General features: G+C 32.0%; 1 protein-coding gene and 1 long non-coding RNA gene across 3 annotated transcripts in view; one reads left to right on the top strand and one right to left on the bottom strand.

Annotated features, from left to right (window-relative positions):
• Positions 1–10688, bottom strand: part of LOC148624127 (follicle-stimulating hormone receptor-like) — a 40304-nt gene extending 29616 nt beyond the window's left edge. The window contains exon 1 of the mRNA XM_088566649.1: positions 10451–10688. Within this exon, the coding sequence (XP_088422775.1) occupies positions 10451–10635 (185 nt within the window). The 5' untranslated portion in view covers positions 10636–10688. The remainder of the gene's footprint in view (positions 1–10450) is intronic.
• LOC148624126 (uncharacterized) lies at positions 7085–17526 on the top strand. 2 transcript variants are annotated; one of them, XR_015919614.1, is made up of 3 exons: positions 7085–7328; positions 10885–11070; positions 14684–17526. It is a non-coding gene; the product is annotated as an uncharacterized LOC148624126 (long non-coding RNA). The 2 variants fall into 2 exon arrangements; XR_015919613.1 differs by lacking the exon at positions 14684–17526 and adding an exon at positions 7810–7892 and having other exon boundaries at positions 10885–13545.
• Positions 17527–20670: the final 3144 nt, after the last annotated feature.

The raw sequence follows: 20670 nt of genomic DNA, 5'->3' as shown, positions 1-20670 counted from the left end.
GGTCGGCATTCCATTGGAAGCATAGTGTGTTCCGCTACTCGCTGACCTATGTTCTTTATTCGTCTTAGACTGGATTTATAGGTGACCATTTGCAAATTATTATGATCGTTTAGCCAGATCCTGTAATCTTACATTCCTCTATATAGATGCTTATCTACCGGTGCATCTGGTCCATGCTCCCAGTTTTTAGTGGAGTCCGGGTTGCTCATTTGCTTTTGTTACTTTGTATGTATGATTTTAGTTACTCTATGTTCTTTGTTGTGTATGTTTGTTTTCCATGTCTGGTCTTTGTCCCTGGATTATATTCTTTGGATTACAGCTATAACCTTGGTTCCCTTGATTAATCTTCCCCAAAATTCAATAGATCACTAGTTTATACATATCATGTTCTAACTAGCTACAAAGTTTCATGAAATTTGGTTCAGTAGTTTTGGATGATTTGTGCTATAAAAAGTGTGACAGACAGACAGACAGGCCGGTGGAAAGGCGAAAGCGATATGTATCCCCACCGAAGTGGGGATTGGAGACATTATTACACTTTTTTGAGATAAGCGTATGAAACCTGTAGTCAGTATCCTTAATTTAAAACACATTTTAAAAAAAATTGGAACCTAAATATGCACGTTGCTAATATGATACTTACAATACGTAGGTCCTTCAATTAGTTTCTTAAGAATTTAATACAAAGCCACGTATCCGGTGATTAAATTTACATTTAGAAAATATCGTTATAAACTGTAATTTGGATGACTATGAGGATTTTAGCACTGGTGGTTGTGATAGTATGTTGCCTTGCTGTAAAAAAGGGTAATTATAATTTGTTTCAAGAATCTTAAAAGACGAAATCTTAGATGTGCACTTCTAACTTTTCAAAGAGTCAGGTTTTTTTCCTGAAGAATTTTCAAGATCATTTAATGCTTTAAAAGTATCTCTTCACATTTGAAAATATTCATTTCTAGTCCTCATAGGAAATTAAATGATATACATCCTGCTAATTTATGTTTAAAAATAATGAAAAGAAATAAAGATGATAATCAGCTTAACAAAATGTTTGCGAATCGTGAAACATATTTGTCTTAATTACGTTTTAATGTGGACATTTTACTGTCAATAAAATGGTGACAAACAATGTAGTTATATCCTTAAATTAAATCCTTTTTTTTCAGGTTGCCACTTTGTGAATTATAGCTGATAAATCGACAAGAAAAAAAAGAATGATAGCGGAGAATGAATAATCAAATTATGTACATCCAGTTTAAGTGAAATATGTATGTCATACATGCAGGTATTATTGTCTAGTAAATAACTGTTGGCACACGAATCAAAACTTGGTACAATCATAGTATAATGATAAAATCTCTTGCACGGTATCATATTGAACTCGCAGTATAAAATCTAGTCGGCATATTAATCACCAATAAATATATGATCTATTAAAGTGATTTTGGGAATGGTGTAAACAACAAAAGGGCAATGTATGATAGTATACGATTGTATTCAGTTAACAAAAAAGCAAAAGTACGCAACGATCTACAGCTTTAATTACATCAAGTACATGTAACATGTATATCTATCAATCGGATGGGGTGACCAATTTACTGTGTACTTAAAAGCAATTTTAGCTCGCGGTACTTGAAATGTTGTTAAAGAAAATGAAACAAAATATCACACGGTAAATGAATGGACAAATAAATGCAATTTCACCATTACTGATTGTGTGCATGTCTCAATCAATACAGGGGAGCACGAAGAGCATGCGTGTGAGAAAAAGAATGGCGCGATGGCCTTTCATGTTGCCATGACTAAACGGATTAACCCTGAAAAACTTCAAATTTTAGTTTTTGATGGCGTCAAGACAAACGCGGGTGGTGGTTACAATAAAAAAGAGGAATATTCGTCGCTCCCGAAAGTGGCTTTTATGTATTTATTTATGCAATCAGATTGCTGAGTGCTGAACATTCAACTGAACTTTTGATTAATAACACAGTGTATGGGGCAACATTTCTTCGGTCGGAAAATCGCGATGACGAGTATGTCACCGGAACTGTTGTTGCGTATATTGCAAAGGGTGAAAAAGTTTTTCTTAGGAATCACTCTGAATATAAAGGAGATGGATACTACCATACTAATTTACATCGCCAGTCAACCTTTTTCTGGTTGGCTTTTCACTATTTTAATGTACTGAGAGAGAATGAAAATTAAACGTTTGTGCAAGTTATCGATAATAATTAATAATTGTGAAAAAAATGTACATAAATTATATACATTCTGATAACGAGTAATCAAGGGAACCATAATTATAGTGGAAACCAAATGGATGTCATCCTGAAAACAAAGACCAGACATGGAAAACAGACACATAAAGTATATGTACAACAAAGAACATAAGATAACCAACATAATATGTATAAAGCAACAAAAGTAAATGAGCAACTCATACTCCACTAAAAACTGGGAGCACGGATCGGTTGCCCTGACAGGGTAAGCGTCCTCTCCTTCTCTAGAAACGCTCACCGATTTGCTCATAAAAAGTCAAGTCCGCGATAGACGAAAGAGGAAGAAAGGCTAAAACACTTTGAACAAATCAGTTCTCATTGCTCAGATGGATACACGTAACGATCCACGAGTTCATGATGACGAGCATAAATTTTCAGTAGTGATGACTTCAATCTTGTAGCAACATAACCTTGTTTCAGAGGTTTATTGTAAGATCTGTAGCGTTGTACAAAAAGTCTACGTTATACTGCAAGCTCCGGTATAGAGTAAGAGTTGAAATATGAAAACTGCATACACAGGTGTTGAAGGGATGTTGCCACAGAAAGGAAATGTGACAATACAGAATAAAAGGTCGTCGCATTTGTAGTATAGTTTGGTCAATAGTTTTCCTTTACCATTTAGCTGTAAATGAAGGTCAAGATATGAGGCTGGCTTCACAGATTCCAGAAGGCATAGACACTACTCATGGTATAATATTAAACATGACTGATAGGTAAAGGCAGGACATCTATACCTATGTTCAATCACATTAGCCAAACACAAAACCTTTTGTGGGCCAATTTTCTATTTGTATAGAATGATAAAAGAATATTTGTTGTTATCACATTTATAGATTGTGTGAATAGCCAAAACAAAATTGATTGAACTCCAAGAAGTATAAAAAAAGTTTCATCCCCAACAAAGAGATTCTCTGGAAAGTGTAGTACAAACTCAACAAGTAGTCCATAATACAAATAACATATACTAAATAAAATATTCCCGGTTTAATTTGACGCTTTCAAAAGGGCACGGACCAAAATGTATAACCGTACTCGTCCCATATTATTTTGCCGATTTCTTTATTGATATTTTAAGCTGAAAGTATGTACACATTTGCAAAATAAGAAAATGACAATGATTTTTTCTAAAATTTGATGTTTTTAGATTTTCTGTATTTCAATTTTCATTGAAATGGTATTAACCAAAATGTGTCACCCGTTCCATTAACAATATTTCGCCGTACACAAGTAATGTTTGGCCAAATTATTAATCACAAACCATTTCGTATTCTTTTGTTTCTTTCCTCTGCAGAGAACATGTCTAAAATCCGTTCGTAGGGTCAAGTCTACTTCAATCAGTAGTAGTAGTTCATATTATGTTGACACACGTCTTGAGGCAAGACATTTCGTATAGTTTCTTTGAGTTCTATACAACACCGAAAAAAAAATAGAATAATTTTTACTTTTCAAATGCAGATCTTTTGTCTAGTACATACGAACTCTTTGAAGTAAATTTAGAATTTTTCTTTCTTTCTTTCTAGTTTTTTTTAACAAAGCGTCTTGCAAGTCAGTATTGTCTATAAAGAACTGGAAATGTAGTAAAACCCATACATGCACAGTTACAACGTGAAAGTTTACCCCACACGTAAATGTGATAAACGGAAGAAAAGTCACAATAAAGTCATTTAAAAAATAAATAATAAATATAAAAAAAAACAAATGTGCCTTTTCCCTTTTTAAAAACATGTTATAAGTAAGTACAATTGTAAATGGCTTTTTTGTCAATTTAATGTCTATTTTTAAACTGTTTTGTTTTCTAATTTCATATTTCACGAATTTTTTTTTCACTTTTTTGTTTGTTAAAAAAGTAAATTTTCAACTCCTCAGATAAAATATACATGTGTACAAATGTGATATAAAATTATCTACTTTCAGTATTAAACATTATTAATTAAACGATAAAACATTTTTTTATTTGCAGCCGATGCTTCCCATAAAAACTTAACATATGTATAAGCTGTGACTTTATTTTCTTGGCTTTTTTCCTGTTACTTAATTTTCACCAGTAACTTACACATTTTTTCTGTGACAATCTACATTCAAAATACAGGGCTTCAGTTTGTTAGTTAGATCCTAGATCCTTAAAATTGCCAAAAATTCCAAATGCTGTTTTAACGGTATGATTTATTTAGTATTTTGCAATGGATAGTAATATGTAAAAAAAAAATCGTTTAAACAGGTTTTCTGTAGAATTTGTTTGCAACTTTATGGATATCATAACTCACACTCCTGTGCTCTTGCATATCGGGAAGAGGAAACTTAATATATAAATGCATTTTATTGGACATTGTAACAGCACTGCCACCAGCCAAGAGCGAGAGAATTGCTCCGTTTTCTGATTGTAACCTTCCGGCCTTAGACGACATCACTCACTTTCCTGACTTAAACAGTACAGATAGCGATAGAATTGCTCTGCTACCATACACCAAGTTGCCCGACCGTTCTTGTGGCCTTTTCTCAGACAATGTAACAGCACTATTAGCAGCCAAATCATTTTTTGTGAAGATACGACAAGCTGCGATGTTTGCGGCATTAGTATTCGTGTCGTGATCTTTTGTGACGTTTTGACGGGAGAAAGTCCGAGAGTTAAATTACAGAATTCATTTTACAATGTGAAGTATCAATTTTTTACACAGGGAGCATTAGGTAAATCACTGCTATCTATATATTAATGAAATATATTACACAAGTAGCAACAAATAATATGCATCAGCTAAATTGCTATGAAGCCTGATATGCAAAATATAACGTAATATTATGTAGAAATCAACATATGAAACCACAATTCAGATAAGATAGAAAAGATGAATAAAATCCGCTGACATCTTGTTTTCTTTAATATTTCTTTAATATCAGGAATATCTTCATAATATTAAGAGTATTTCTCTAGAAGCGTTTTAAAACTGTTGCACGTTGAAAACTTTATAACCTATTCTTTCGAGATGACACTATGAGAGAAATCACACTGTGAAATCCACTTCATATATTAGAGAGGCACAAATATAGACACTACCAAACCTTTTTGTAAAAATTATGTGTTCCAGTTTAAAGACATTTTGAAATCCTAATTCATACACCCACATTGCCAACAATTCATGATTAAAAAAATAATATTCCACACATTTTTAAAAAATAAATCAATCACTGAAATGATCATTCATTGTTTTATTTTACAGACATCGAAACTGTTTGTCTTTTAATTTCCCCAAAAATACCGTGGAATAAAAATTCAAATTTAGATGAGTTTATGTCTAGACTTTCAAATATTTACATATTCCCACACCTACATATGAATTATCGACATAATCTTTACTGTTTATATTGCCGGTATGCTTTTACATAAATAACAAAAGCACACACAAAGATTTGCCTTTATTAAATTTAATCGGTTGGATATAGTGGGAAAAAATAATTGAGCAGACCAAACAGTCAAATACATAACCAATATTGCATATGCAGTAACATTTTGTGATTCACATATTCGTTAACCATGATAGTCCCTTACAAATGGGTAAGATGCACAACATTTTCCATAAGTGTATGGACTTTCGTCGCTTGTGGAACTAGAGAAAGATACAAAATTTCAGAGATGAGTGGAAAAACCCCATATCTTTACTTTTTTCATATTTCGATTTAACCTGGCTCAATTTTTATAAACCATTTACAAACAAATTTATGCAAAACATTATAACATGTATTGTTAGAAACACGTGAACAAAAATTCACAAATATGACTTTTAAAGAATTTTTTATTCATAACTTTTAAAACACGGAACTGATCAACATTGTATTAAAGGATGTCGAGATGTATTTTCCGCTTATTTCAGTGATTAAAGTGTATTTGAAGTACATTAAGATAATAATTGTAGACATAGTGCTGAATTGGCATAGTAATGGAAATTCGACTGAGCGTGCTTCCGAACTTGTTAGGATTGAAGAATTACTAGACAACATTAATGGTATTCCCAACAGACTGTAACCAAGTCAGAAAACCTTGATTTCTTAAAACGAACAGCGTCATTAGACTGTAGCAGGGTAATGCATACATGCAGTCAAGCATTAATTATATGTGCAATTGTAGAGCAAAAAGTTTTTGTAAATATGAAACATGAAAAAATAGTTAACATACTGGCTAATGATGGTTATCATGTAGTTGATAATTTTAAGCAGGTGCATCATAAGAAAAATAAAACAATAAGAGCGATAAACCGATCAATTATTTATCTTGTACTAGTAGATATACAAAACTCACTGATGTAAAAGTGGTTTGCAATGCGCATTATAATGCAGATTATGTTTTATGGGGTGGGTGGGTGTTTGGGTGGATGGGTGGTTTTAAGTTCAATTGTCGTAAGAATACCCAATTGCCGGTTTCTCTGGCTGATCTATTGAAACCCGTTTTGAAAATTGAAAATTTTAGGCTAAGACCAACATCATAACTAAAAGTGGCTTTTCAATCTTGGGAAAGATAAGATTAAGATGCTCATTATATTGCATATGAATATGTGAATTGCATATCATTGCATATAACGTAATACGAAATAAGGTGCAATATCAGGGTTTATATCTTGTTTGTAGAAAAATCTGGAAAATAGTTTATCTAGAAAAAAATACAATTTTTGCGCACCTCATACTTTATAAAAGAAGTTTCAACTGACACTTTAATTAAAAAATGTGCTTTTCTTAACCCATTATGAATATTAAAATATCATATACAATTTAATCCAATGAGAAACAAGTAAATCACTTGTATATAGAATACAAGCTACACAAAACACAGTAGTGAATGGAATAAATTAGAGGTTAAGGTCATCATAATTGACAGCTATTCAGAAAAAGAAAGTGCCCAAAAGATCACAAAAGTGCTCGGTGGTAACGAAGTAGGACACATTGGTATAATGTAGGACAGAATTCTACATTGAGAGCTATTTAAATTTGTTACTCAGTAGCCTACCTGGATTTGTATTGAAATTGGAATCATTCTGTGTCATGCTGCTGTACAGTAATCAGTCGGTTAGTACGTTATGTTTTAAGACATGGTAAACATCGATTTGGATAATACCGACGTCATCAAACACATTCGACATTTTAAGCGTAATTAAGTTCGTGCACTTAAATTGATAGTTGCAGCATTTTTATTTGTTATGGTGTTGACAGAATGGAGCAATTCGTATCATTCTCATTTCGGGGGGTGTATTTTGTAATAGATTGGACGCCAGTTGATATTATTATGTCAAATTTTCTGACAGAATATTAATTCAGATTTTCTTGTATTTTATACTATTAATTGATTTAATGCTTAATCTCTATTACTGTGTAGAACACAACCGATTTATTTTTCAAAATTGTTGCATATGTATTGTAAAGATTCATAATATCAGCCGTAGAACCCAAATCTCTATTGGTACAACTGGAGTTACAAATATTTTTGGAATTATTTTAATTAGTAACAGAGTGTCAAACCCTGTTTGATTTGTTATCTGTTTTTTACAAGAGTTTTAGGTCCATCATGTCGTGCACTAGCCGTACCTACCATAAATGCCGCTACCCCCCCCCCCCCTGCCTGAGAGAAAATAGGTCAGTGAAAAGAAGTGGTAAGATATCATTGCGACAAGTAATCATTGGTATCATTAATCAGTAAAAAATTTGATTACATGCAATTTAATTTAATTGATAAATTTTCAAAATACCCAGTAATTCTGATTACTTTATGATTACACTATGATTACAATGGAAATAGCAAAGCCTCAGATGGTATCTATGGATAATGCATTATGTCGAAGAGTAATTAAGGGAACCAAGGTTATAGCGGTAATCAAAAGAATGTATTCCAGGGACAAACACCAGACATGGAAAACAGACATACACAACAAAGAATATAAAGTAACTAAAAACATACATACAAAGTAACAAAAGCAAATGAGCAACTCGGACTCCACTAAAAACTGGGAGCATGGACCTGGTGCATCGGTAGGTCAACAAAGAAAAAAGAGTACAATGTTTGTAAGAGCTATCAAAAGATCCTATACAATTGTTTTAATGAATTCGATAAGAAATACAAAACTAAAATCCAAGGGTATTATTTTCTTTTATATTCAAATATCCCTAAGGACATAACTTTACATGAATCAAGTGCAATGGTTCTTAAAAATTCAAGTGAAAGTCACAAATTGTTTTATTGAACTTAAATACATTTTATAGATCTAAGTGGTTTAATAAATTGGTGAAGGGTGCTGCTCTACTTATTACCTGTTATTAATTCAAAGAATTTAAGGCCTTATGAAAAATACAAATAACATAAATAAAATGTTCCAAGCCCTTCAATTTATTCATATATTTTTTGCAAATTCATCGTAATCAGAAGTAATCATGATTACTTGCCAATGTATTCATTAATTTAATAAATTACCATTAGAAATGCTGTAATCATTTCTTTAATTTAATAATACAATTGACAAAGTAATTGTAATTTAATCAATTACATTGAAAGTAATCGGACCCATCTCTGGTGGGTATATAGGTTTCACCCGGTCTGTGTGTCCGCAAATATTTTCTTAGCATCTTTTGCATCATTGTTATGAAACTTTATATGATTGATATAATCACATGGAGATGTGCATACTGTAAGGAATTTAAGTTTGGGCAAAGATTGTAAAAATGATGGCTGATGGACTTGCGCGTTTTTCATCAATATTAAGTATAATGCGTTGTCCGCTACTCCTCCTCAACAACTTGCAGGTATTTTATGAAACTTCATGGCGTGTTAAAGGTGCATTAGCTGCCATTTTCGACTTTTTTTTATTTATTTATTTTTTTTTGGTTTCTGTTGAAACATACCTTAACTTTGAATTATTTCTACTAAATTGTACTTTTCCTGTATAATTGCATTTGATATCCACAAATAAAATGCATTAAATACATGAATTAGGTGTCTGTATATTTATTCTGTAGGTATCATCGATATTTATTACTTTAATTGCATTACTACAAACTTATTTCATTGAATCAGCAAAATTGAATAGAATCAAAACTGAACAAATTTGTCAGCTAATGCAGCTTTAAATTACCATATTAGGATGTGTGTATGTGTGTATGTCTGTTTTCCAAGTCTGGTCTTTGTCCCTGGATTACATTCTTTTGATTACCGCTATAACCTTGGTTCCCTTGATTACTCTTTCATAGATATCGGGACCGTGCTAAGGAGTAATCAAGGGAACCAAGGTTATAGCGTATATACATCTTATCGACATTTCCCAGTAAATTTGTATTACCAAGCAAACTATAAGATAAATATTATGCCAACGCATCAATTATGTTCAGAATAATTTTAACATGCTCTCTGCATAAATAGAATGTGTCCCATCCTAAAAAATGCAAAACCCTCCCTGACACAATGAATAAGCCGATCAATTGTAAAAATCATAAACATTCACCTGAATTAAGAATAAAATCTTAAATTATTTTTAAACATGATCTAGTACAGTATAATATTAGAAACTACATTTCACAATAAATATATCGTATTTCCTGACCTAAACGAATTTTCCTTTCCTGTTTTCTCGACATTATTCTGCATAGTGTCTCTAGAATTTTAACTTTTTTTATTTTTACGTACATAAACAAATTTCTTGGTTTTATTCCAGAAAAACGACAAACATCACACATGCTAATGATAAAGTTGACAAATTATCCCAAGGTTTCATATAGATTTCTATTTTTGAATACCTGCTTGGTTATTTATCATTCAACCAAAAACGTCAATATAACTACACACTCCTCATTTTCAGACTTTTGGACCATCAGACATCAGCACACCATTTCTCCTTTTGTACCCTTAATTTGTTTGTATTTTTCCCCTGTAAGTATGAATGCATTAAGCGGAAACAACATAAATGTTTTACACATATGTGTACCTTGATCTTTATGTTTCATAATTAAATGTGTATTATCATCATTCAAAAGTAAGCTATTACTCGTGTCCAACGAATAGAATATGTTAAAACTTAACTCATCTCCGAAACATCATCTTTAGAAAACTAAAAAAAAATATACCACCTAAACATCTCAAGAGTTCTCGAGATTATGAAGAATATACACGCAAAAATAAAGTATTATACTAATGGTTGAATACTTACAGTTTTGTTGTGTTCCTGGGTAAGCTTTTCGGTACCTCTTGAATATGTAGCCCTTTACAAGTCACTATTGTATTAGTTTTTAAAAAATCACATCGGCATAATGTCCCACAGTCTTTAAAAACCGAGCCGGTCTGTCCAAGAGCTTCGTTATAAAGCAAGGCATATAAAATTAATAAAACTTTCATGTCGATAATTCACTGTGACACCCTTTATGGATCTAATATGAATGTTTTCTGCACTTCTACATAAATATCAAATATCACTTCTCGTAAAACGTTGACCGAAAATAATTTGAAATAGTTCTCTATATCAGTTTTCTTTTTAAATGATTATTTAGGAAACGTTTAACTGTATTGGTATGAAATTCGTTTATCAAAAAGTAAATTCTTTATCGCAAATAATTATTCCTTTTAATCTTTTAATTTCAATTGCAGACGGGTGATCAATGCCCAGTGTGGAGATTACGCTATTCCGTATACTCTAAATACGATCAAACCAATCCGTCTGATCCAGCGAGAAATCGGTTGTGGAAGGTTAGGAGGTGTCATCAGCTTGACAACACAGTAATCAGGTTGACCAATTAGAATGTTTGATACCAAATGACATCAAAACATCACAATGTGAGATTCATTATTTGCTATCGAACTTTAACTGTCACAATGTTGGAAGTCCTTTTATATTAGATAATGTGTATAAACTTAAGCCACTATTCGATATAGACATCGCTATATTCACTATTGCACTATCAAGAACAACAAATTAAGTCGGCAATATTTCAGAAGAATGGAATAAATTCGATTCACTGATTATGAAATTCCGAAGTTCATTCTCTTCATGCAACTATGTTTTCAAGTATTAAGCATAAATGGACAAAGCTACAACAGAAATGTCATTTGCAGGTTTCTGCTTCTAACAATGCTATAAATGACTTATGAGAAGTATGAACGTGAATACTTATCACAAAAATTAGGGTCTATCGTCTTAAATATCGGCAAAAAGTACCGAAGCATTAAAATAAAAGGACGGTTAGCAGACATCTAAATACAATCACATGGCCTGAACGTGAATACAGAAAAACAAAGACAATTTACATACTGAAAGTACTAACAAAACAACATACAATTACATATACAACTGAAAGAGAACAAGACAACACTGATTGATGAATAAAAGTAATTTCCCCAAGTTTCCTTCAATTTAGACATTGATTGCTAGGACTAAATTTCAGAAATCATTTTTTACTTAGCAATCAGATTATATATTTTTTAATCTCATTATCCAACAATTCTGATATCTTTTTTTAGTATACAAATTTAAATTATGATAATTTGAATTAGAATCTTTCTTATGAAACATTAATGAACCAGAATTAAAAATAAGAATGAATTGAAAATTTGAAAGTGCAAATCTCGACAGAAATAAAATACAGTATAAAAAAATAGTGGGAATAAATAAGGGAATCTGGAACAACACACACACACGCACATACGCGATAAAATGATGTTCCTTTGCTTTTCTATAATCGGCCTGTTTAGGTCATATCCGATAGTTTACAGAGTTCTCAAATTTGATCGAGATGTTAATTAAAAAGGTTTTTCCATCGTATTTACTACAAAGTTGCCACTATAATCCGGTCAAATTTATTTTTTATGAGAAGCAGACTTTTTTACTTTTGGTTGTCACGCTTATTCCTTATTAGTATTTCCTGTCTTAAGAAGTCTAGAAAGAAATAGGGGAATCTTTAACTATCGCTCAATTTATCTCAGCTTTTGACGTATGTCTTTAAAATAACATACCAGACCAATTGTCGTTAGTAATGAATGTAGGAAATCTTGTAAGTACACAGCGATGGTAGATGAGACATCTTCATCTATTGGAAAAGCTTCAAACCGCGTAAGCACTTCAAAAGAAAGCAGTAAACATTCAATAATGATTAAGAAGTATTAATATGAATATATATCTATTACTAATAATTCTATTGGTCACGTGATAAGGACACTGATCCAATTATAATTAGTAAACTCCCAGGAAAAAATCAGTCAATAATTCATAGACATGTCTTTAATTTATATTCCAGAGGAAACTAGACATAAGCTTTACGTAAAGCGTTTGGGATTTTTTTTCACTTTCATTTCCAACCAGACGTAAATACGTCCACCAGAAATTCTTGTGCACTCCTGAAAGCAATGGAATAAAGTAGCGTCATTATATATAAGGATTAAATTTTGCCTGCGATATTTTAAGCTGGCAGATACTTTTTTATTTGTGTTGAATATCTTGTCAGGCAATAAACAACTTTGTCTTCATGTTTTTTCTCTTAGAAAATGGCAATACATATATTGAACATTAAAGATGTTAATAGTAATTTTGTGGCCTGTTGAAAAATAGTAACGGTTTCCTCGATTTCTATTGAGATTCGGTACTAGTCTTGAAGATTACGATTGCAAAAAAAATATGAAGTATATTTTAATTGTTTGCCTCTACACTTGAGTATCGATCTTAAACCTGCCGGTCTTCTGTATGGCATTCACTGAACCATTGGTGTAGTAGCGTTTTCTGAAGTGTTGGTCATATCTGATCTCTCAAAGAGCTATGGTTCTCGTAGAACTGAAGGACGTGTGTAGTATTCTTGTGCTCTGTTTGTCCACTGGGACAAAGATTTTATTGAGTGGTTGTGATGCTGGTTGATTCTGTTGTGTTAAATCGTCCCCAATCTGACGATAAAAGTTTGATCCAGTCTATCATCGCGATTCTGAAGATAAAAGTTTGATCAAGTCTATCGCCCCCATACTAAAGATAAAAGTTTGATCAAGTCTCTCGTCCCCATACTAAAGATAATATTTTCTGTGGATTTCAATTGATTCTTTCTGATGATTAGTTCTAATAACTTTTTACTTGAGTTTTCTTCATGTTAATCAACAACTCCCAAATACTTGATAGAGAAATTATTTTTAAAACTTACAAATGCGATTTAGTAGATTTCAATGCAACGTGTCTGATATTGATAAACCAGTTTCATTTGCTCAATGGTGTAATATATTAACTACAGCATTGAACAATTGGCGAATTTTGTAAGTTGAGTACTTAATATTTGTTGAGATACTGAGACCTTCATTTACTGAATTAATATACTAATTTCGAAACTTTGAAAGATTGAAAATCTTGAAAATTAAGGGTTCACCTTCCTCACATAATATTTCTAAATATCCACATAGTGATTTTATTTAATGTCATGATGTAAAATAAACTAATACTATGTTTGCAAGACACCGCGTATGATGAAACAGTAAAAATGATAGATGGTGAAAATGGGTGGTTGGAGGTATATGGGTTAAATAAGCTGTAATTCTGTATAATTACGGAGAATAAAAAAATGGATATATGAAAACCATATTTATTTGACAAGATGAATAAAAAAAAGTCTTGAACATGCAGAAAAGATGCGTAGCAGCGTATCTATCTTCATAACTTATTATTCTAAAAACTATGTTTTGTTCTTTTGAGTTGTATTTATTTGTGTCTTAGTTCTTTAAGAGGAGTATTCATTTTAGTCACGCTTCTCCACGTGTTGTCATATCTCATAATATTGTTCTAAATAGATCAATATAAATAAAACATTAGTATTAAATTGGAATTTCTTCTTGACTTTTGAAATTCAATATGGTATAAAATATACGATCATGTTAAATTTATACCACTTTGTAGTAATCGCCACCTGATCCTTAAGATTTTATTGGTGTAAGAAATCGATTTCACATGAACTAAAGTATTACATGAAACGTAATTAAAAATTAAAGTTTTTTAATCTTTCAATTCACCTTTAAAAGATTTTTAAATTTACTTTTATATAAAAAAAGAAACAAATGACATTATGCAACAAAAGTTTGAGATTTAATTTTCGTCGTGTAGATTTCTAATGCAAATTTAAAAAAAAAAGACATGTTTTAAGCTTTTAATCTTCCCATGCCTACACAAACATATTCAGACAATTATTATTTTTAATAAAATGGTTTAAGACATTCGAAAAAGTAAATGAAGATATCAATTTTTGTCAGTATTTGTTGTATTTGATTGGTACTGTTCACCATAATATATCGTACTGCATCACTGATGATATCTATGCTTTTACCATAATATATCGTACTGCATCACTGATGATATCTATGCTTTTACCATAATATATCGTACTGCATCACTGATGATATCTATGCTTTTATGTCTATTCACATCCAGATTAAAACCTCTTTGATTGAAAGGCTGCTTACGGCAGTGGACTTCGCTCTTCCAAGCTGACATCTTCATTCCAGTTGAGAAAGGCTGCTTACGCCAGATGACTTCACTCATGATAGTCGACAACTTCGGCCCAAATGAGAAAAGCTACTTACACCATTTAACTTAATTATGCATAACTTGCAACTTCAGTCCAGGATGGAAGGCTACTAACTCAGGGTGCTTCCCTCTTGATAGCTGACAACTTCAGTTCAAATGAGAAAAGCTGCTTACAGCAGGTAACTTCACTCTTGATAATTGGATTTATCATCTACACGAAAAGCTAAAGTGTTGATGTAATGCAGTGGGTGATGATATATTAGATAATGAGTGTCGTGTGGGGTTTTGGGATGTGCCTTAATTGTTATTTTACGTAATACAAATATCACATTTCATCACTACTTCAATGGTTGTGAGTTTCACGTCAGATCGAAATTCGATCGTATATCGAAATGTATTGAATATTGAACGTATTTCATTGATGATGGATGATAAAATCGCGATAGATGTTGACCAATCAACATGGTCGTGTATTAGATGAGTTCTAATGAGATCAACTACAGCATTTACTTTGGGAAACGGTAACGAATCGCGCATTAAATGAAAATAAACGTTTTGTGTTAGTTTATTGGTTATAAATGGTATTTAGAAGACACATTTCTACTTTCGAAAAAATATAAACATGTAATTTTCTTTGATTAATCAAGTAATTGACTTTGAATGGAAATGTGTTAATGTGAAGTTAAAAACGCAATATGAAAAAGGGCATTTCATTGCTTTTTATTTACCATGTTTTAATGGTAATATATTTGTCTATTTTTTTATCGTAATGCATTTAATGTGTCTGGTTGAATTTAAGATAAAATGGAGTCTGGATTTAACGTGATTGATATCATTTCATCATCATGCGGCAGATATTATAGAGTAAATACAATCAGTAAATCAGGACGAAGTAAGAACAACATAACACACAAATATCTTATTGTAAGCCGATTACTAGAATCCAACCTTTTTATTTTATGTACTGGAAATTGCAATAAATATAGTCCGCATTTTCTTGTGAAACCAAGATCCATTAAATAGGCTACAACGACTTGATCTCTGTTATACAAGCCGTGTAAGCACATCCCTGGACATTAGAAAATGGGTATAAATAAGTTACAAATGACAGTCATCTAATCATCTACTGCCTCCACTAATGTTGCCTTAATGAAAATACGTTTAGATATTTTTTTTTATATAGTAAGGACTTATCCAGAACTTTACGCATCAATTTTGATTAACTTTGACAAGGCCATTACCAGCCTTTGGAGATCAAAAATGTTCAAAATAGCAAATCTAACTGGAAATTTTCAGTAAGTTGTACGAGTACCTACATTTTAGCCAAATTCAAATTCTTGATAAGTTTGAACGGTTGTTTGTTTGAAATTAAACAGTTATTGTTGACAATGTCAGGTCAAGCTATAACGAACTGAATAACCTATAGCAAAATGACTTATCAAAGATCAAAGGGAACAACATCCTACAAATGTTTACTCTATCGAGGAACATACGTATCAAAGTTGACCATTCAGGAGAACTGTACCCCTTAATGTTACCGAAGTATCAAAGTTGACCATCCAGGAGAACTATACCCCATAATGTTACCGAGTATTTCTTGTATGGAAAAATCACATTATGATAACAAATATCTTCTCTATCTGCAATATGGAAATTTCATATTTATATTGGTGATTGTCTAGAATTGGCCTGTTTGCCTTTGGTATGTAAGCAATATAATATCTAAGACTATAAGTAATAAATTGAGTCTAAACTTGTTAGCTTTAGCTTCCACGAAATAGAACATCAAAATTTTGTTCTACTACAAAGCGGCATTCCCTTGAAAATCAATATACTCGTCTTAAAAGCATTGTCATTTTTTAAAGATCTTGGCTCAAATTAAATAAGATTTTGTTTTTACTTGTATGCCCTCAGATATAAATAATTGTAAAGATTTAGGTAACAAACGAGAGACTCAATCTCAGCACTCTGCAAAACCCGATTAATACATAATGTTTTAAACGATATAAAATTTCTTCTTCGTGAAAGTCTATTGTAATCATTGCGAAACAGTCAAAGTCGCTCATAAAACTCTTACAAATAAATTTGATATTTTCCAGCAATGTACATGTATTGTATATGTGCTTATCTAAGGGTCAAATTCGGTGGGCTCCAATAGGTTAAGCATTCAAAATATCCGTAAGAATTTTACCTTAAAAATTTAATACATTTATATTGATCTTCAATTTTTATCTTATTTTGACGGTAGCTTGATTTTTTTTTCGTCTGAGTTGGCAGATGGTGTATTTTCCTGTTGGTTAGTACTATTTACCGTAATGCTGAGATTTCTATTAGGATAGGCCTGTAGCAGGGCTAAGCTAGTCGTAAAAGGCGACTAAATAGTGCTCAGAATCCTAGCCAGGGGTTAGGGTGCTCTGCTCACAGAGCAACTGGGTTGTGTGCACCAGGTGGTAGAATGGGGAACCCTCTCGTTTACATGCTGGGTTGTCAGGCTATAATACGGAAAACCTAACCGCAAACTATAGTGGTGCACCGTGTTGGGAAAGATGCCACGTTTCTCGCATGATAAAAAATCCTGCTGTGGTATTCGATAGGAGTAGGAACCTTTGTGCTCCGCCACATAAGGCTAAATTGCCCGACCCTACCCATCCCTCCTTTTTTGTAGTGACAATCAAATTTGTTCGACCCTATTATCCTTGTGTTCCATCCTTTTTTTCGTTTCATCATCATCATCATCATCATTTCATGTTCATCGCCTGAATATAGCTGAAATATTGCTGCTCGGGTGTTAAACGCCAATAATCAGTCAATCAACCGTAATGCCGAAAATTTTGGCCGAACGCTCCCTTTTGTTTTTTTTTTACATGTTATTTGTATTATGTTCCCTTTTACCTTTTAATGTAAAAACAAAAACACTTTCCACTTTTTGTAATTCATATGCCACATTACTACTTGTATCATTATTTAAGAATATGTCTGGGAAATTTCTTACTTGACTAACAAAATTCGAACTAAAATAAATGTCTGCCATGTTTTTTTTTTTATTGTGTAATTTGTTGCGTATTATCTCTCAATTCAAAGAAAATAATACTGTATGTGAAAGATTATTGAACAACGCCTCCAGTGAGTTGTGCGTTACAAAAATCCTATCATGTGGACAATTGGGGCACTTTAACGAACGATTAATACTTAAAAAAGAACAATATCAAACGACCATAGAAAAAACTGCAGGTGTTTAAAGAATCCATTTACTATAAAATGTTCGAAACCTATTAGAAATCTTACGTGTGCAAACACGTGGTTGAAGCGCATCATCGTGATAGTGGGTGTTGTTAATGTACAAAATATGAAGGCTACACAGTTAATTCTAATTTCATGCTAAATGTATCAAGAGCAATAACTCAAAACTGTTTGTTTTGTACAGTGTATGGTTGCCAAATAAAAACTAACCTATGAGCAACGTTCACTAACTTGATACCCATTTGGACAATCAAACAAGAAAATTCCTACATGTTTTTTTCCTGTAAAAGGTATATATTTATCGAATCCCTACCACATGGAGATCCATGAAAGAAGATTGTCTTTCAAACCTGTAGCTATGGTTAAATATATCTGTTTTCATGACAAATTTTGGGTGCCTTCTCAGGACAGGTTTTCTTAAATATAACGTTATAAAAATATGTACCTTTTTCTGCTACTTGTTCATGAATATAAGTTCTTGCGAAATTTTGCATTTAAAAAAAAACAGCCAGTTCGTGCAGAATCCAATCCGGCAAGGACCTGTATCTTTCCGGATAGCTTAAAACATGCATTTTACACTTCTTTACCTTCACATGTACCGCATTATTCATGCACGAATGCTCTACTACCTACAATCAATATAGCCACCAAATTTCACATTCCGTTTTCAAAATTCACGAAATCAGACCGGGTCAACTTTGCGTACCAAACAGTGCACATCAACGGCATCTATATAGTGCAACCTTACTCCAAAAATAAATCCCAGCTTGTTCTTTGAAGTGCAGAACAACAGCACCACATCTTTATACTACCACACATTTCATTTCCAGTTCTACAAAAATATAAGGCATCATTTCTGGCATATCAAGGGCAAAAACACTAATATTGAGTCATCCTTCAACTTCAACCCAATAGAAACTTTCGTTGAGATCTTCAATAAGGTAGGTTGCCTATATTTTACTCTATATCTCATTGTTTTTTAATTTTAAATTGATTTAAGTAATTTGCCCCAAGTGTTCTGTAAAGACATGGCGACACATTCGTTGCCCAAATGGTACAAGTAACTTATAAAGGAAACATGTGATGTTGGCTTAATATACAGTTAATCTGTTATTGCAAAAGAACCTCAGTAAATATGAACTAAAACACAGTCACATACACTAAACTTGATTCAATATCTGCAGGCGATTAGAAAAAAAAGTTGAGAAAATCAGAAAATGACATGTTAACAAGATTGACGATGTTCATTCTTAAAGGTCACTTTCATCCATGCAAATATGGGGCTAATAAAGAAAACAATCACTTTAAAGTTAGTTTTAATATTTTTGTAGAAAAATTACAACAATGTGTAATTTTCTCTAAACAAAAAATCTTATAAATAAATAGTAAAAATAAGATTTTCATTTTATACAAAAAACACATATTCGAATGTTTAAACAAATCTTTCAAAATGATATCTTGGCTACTGGGTTGGCATTTTTTTATCTTCTTGTCCAAATTATCTTTTGTTTGACATTTACTCCATACATCAACTTTAACAATGCTAAAAATTAATTGACTGAATTTAGTCAAATGTACAAGGATAAAATATTCTTGTGTGAGACTGAAACAAAAGACTCCCAGGAGCCTGACTTGCTCACCTGGTTGACTTTTGACTTTCAAGGGCAGTAAATTTAAGAAAAATTTCTACCTATCATAGTTTTCAAGACATTAGCTGAAAACTAAAAAAAAAAACCTGTCATTTTTCCCTTTTCAAGAGCAACAATTCTTACAAGGAATCGTCTAACAACTTTTTTTCCTGAAGACTTTTGTAGTCCAAATAATATGGATCAGCTATTGAAAGACTTTAGCTAAAACTAATGGTTTTGGTGATATATGCAAAAAACTACTGTCTGACCCCTAGGTTCTATATTTAGTAACCGCTGCCATGTTTTTCAACAGATCAAAAATCCCCACGACAGTTCAATGCAGGATACCCCAAGGAACATTCATACCAAGTTTGGTTCAAATTGGTCAAGTAGTGTCAGAGGAGAAGAGTTTTGAAAAATTTTTAACAACGACGACGACAGATGCCAAGTGAAGGCAATAGCTCACATGGCCTCCAGACAGGTGAGCTAAAAAATTAAAGACTTAACTCTTGTTTTGTGATACAAGAATTAAAAAAAAAACACAAAATAGCCAGAATTGGCAAATCAAGAAGAATTGTTACAATTTGAAAAAAGCAAAAAAGCCAGGTCAGCAAAAAGAGTTTCAAATTACTAACAGGAATGTAACATAAGGTTACATTAAATTGGTCAAACATCAAAATGAATGATTTTTCTATGATTCTCATTATATGTAGAAGCTTGAACTTATCAGCACTGAGTCTACTGAAACATTGCCATTTTATAAAAATGAGAAACCAAAAATTAATGTGGGATAAGATCATACATTCATTTGCATAAACATACAAATTTGATAGCTATTTTTTGATTAAACAGACATAACACATAAATAAACATATTTAAAGAGGAAAGGAAAACATCCTTTTCAAAAATGTAAATAAAACAAACACATCAATCAAAAATGTAATTAAAAGTTGTTTTTCTTTTACAATGAAAAAATGAAATAAAAATTATTGTCTGAATACTACATTGTATTATAATCATTTT

The sequence above is a fragment of the Perna viridis genome, chromosome 2 (genome assembly GCF_037379345.1).
Source record: "Perna viridis isolate PV_CMFRI_1.1 ecotype Kerala chromosome 2, ASM3737934v1, whole genome shotgun sequence".
Taxonomy (NCBI): Eukaryota; Metazoa; Mollusca; class Bivalvia; order Mytilida; family Mytilidae; genus Perna; species Perna viridis.
This window is presented reverse-complemented; position numbering and strand designations above follow the sequence as displayed.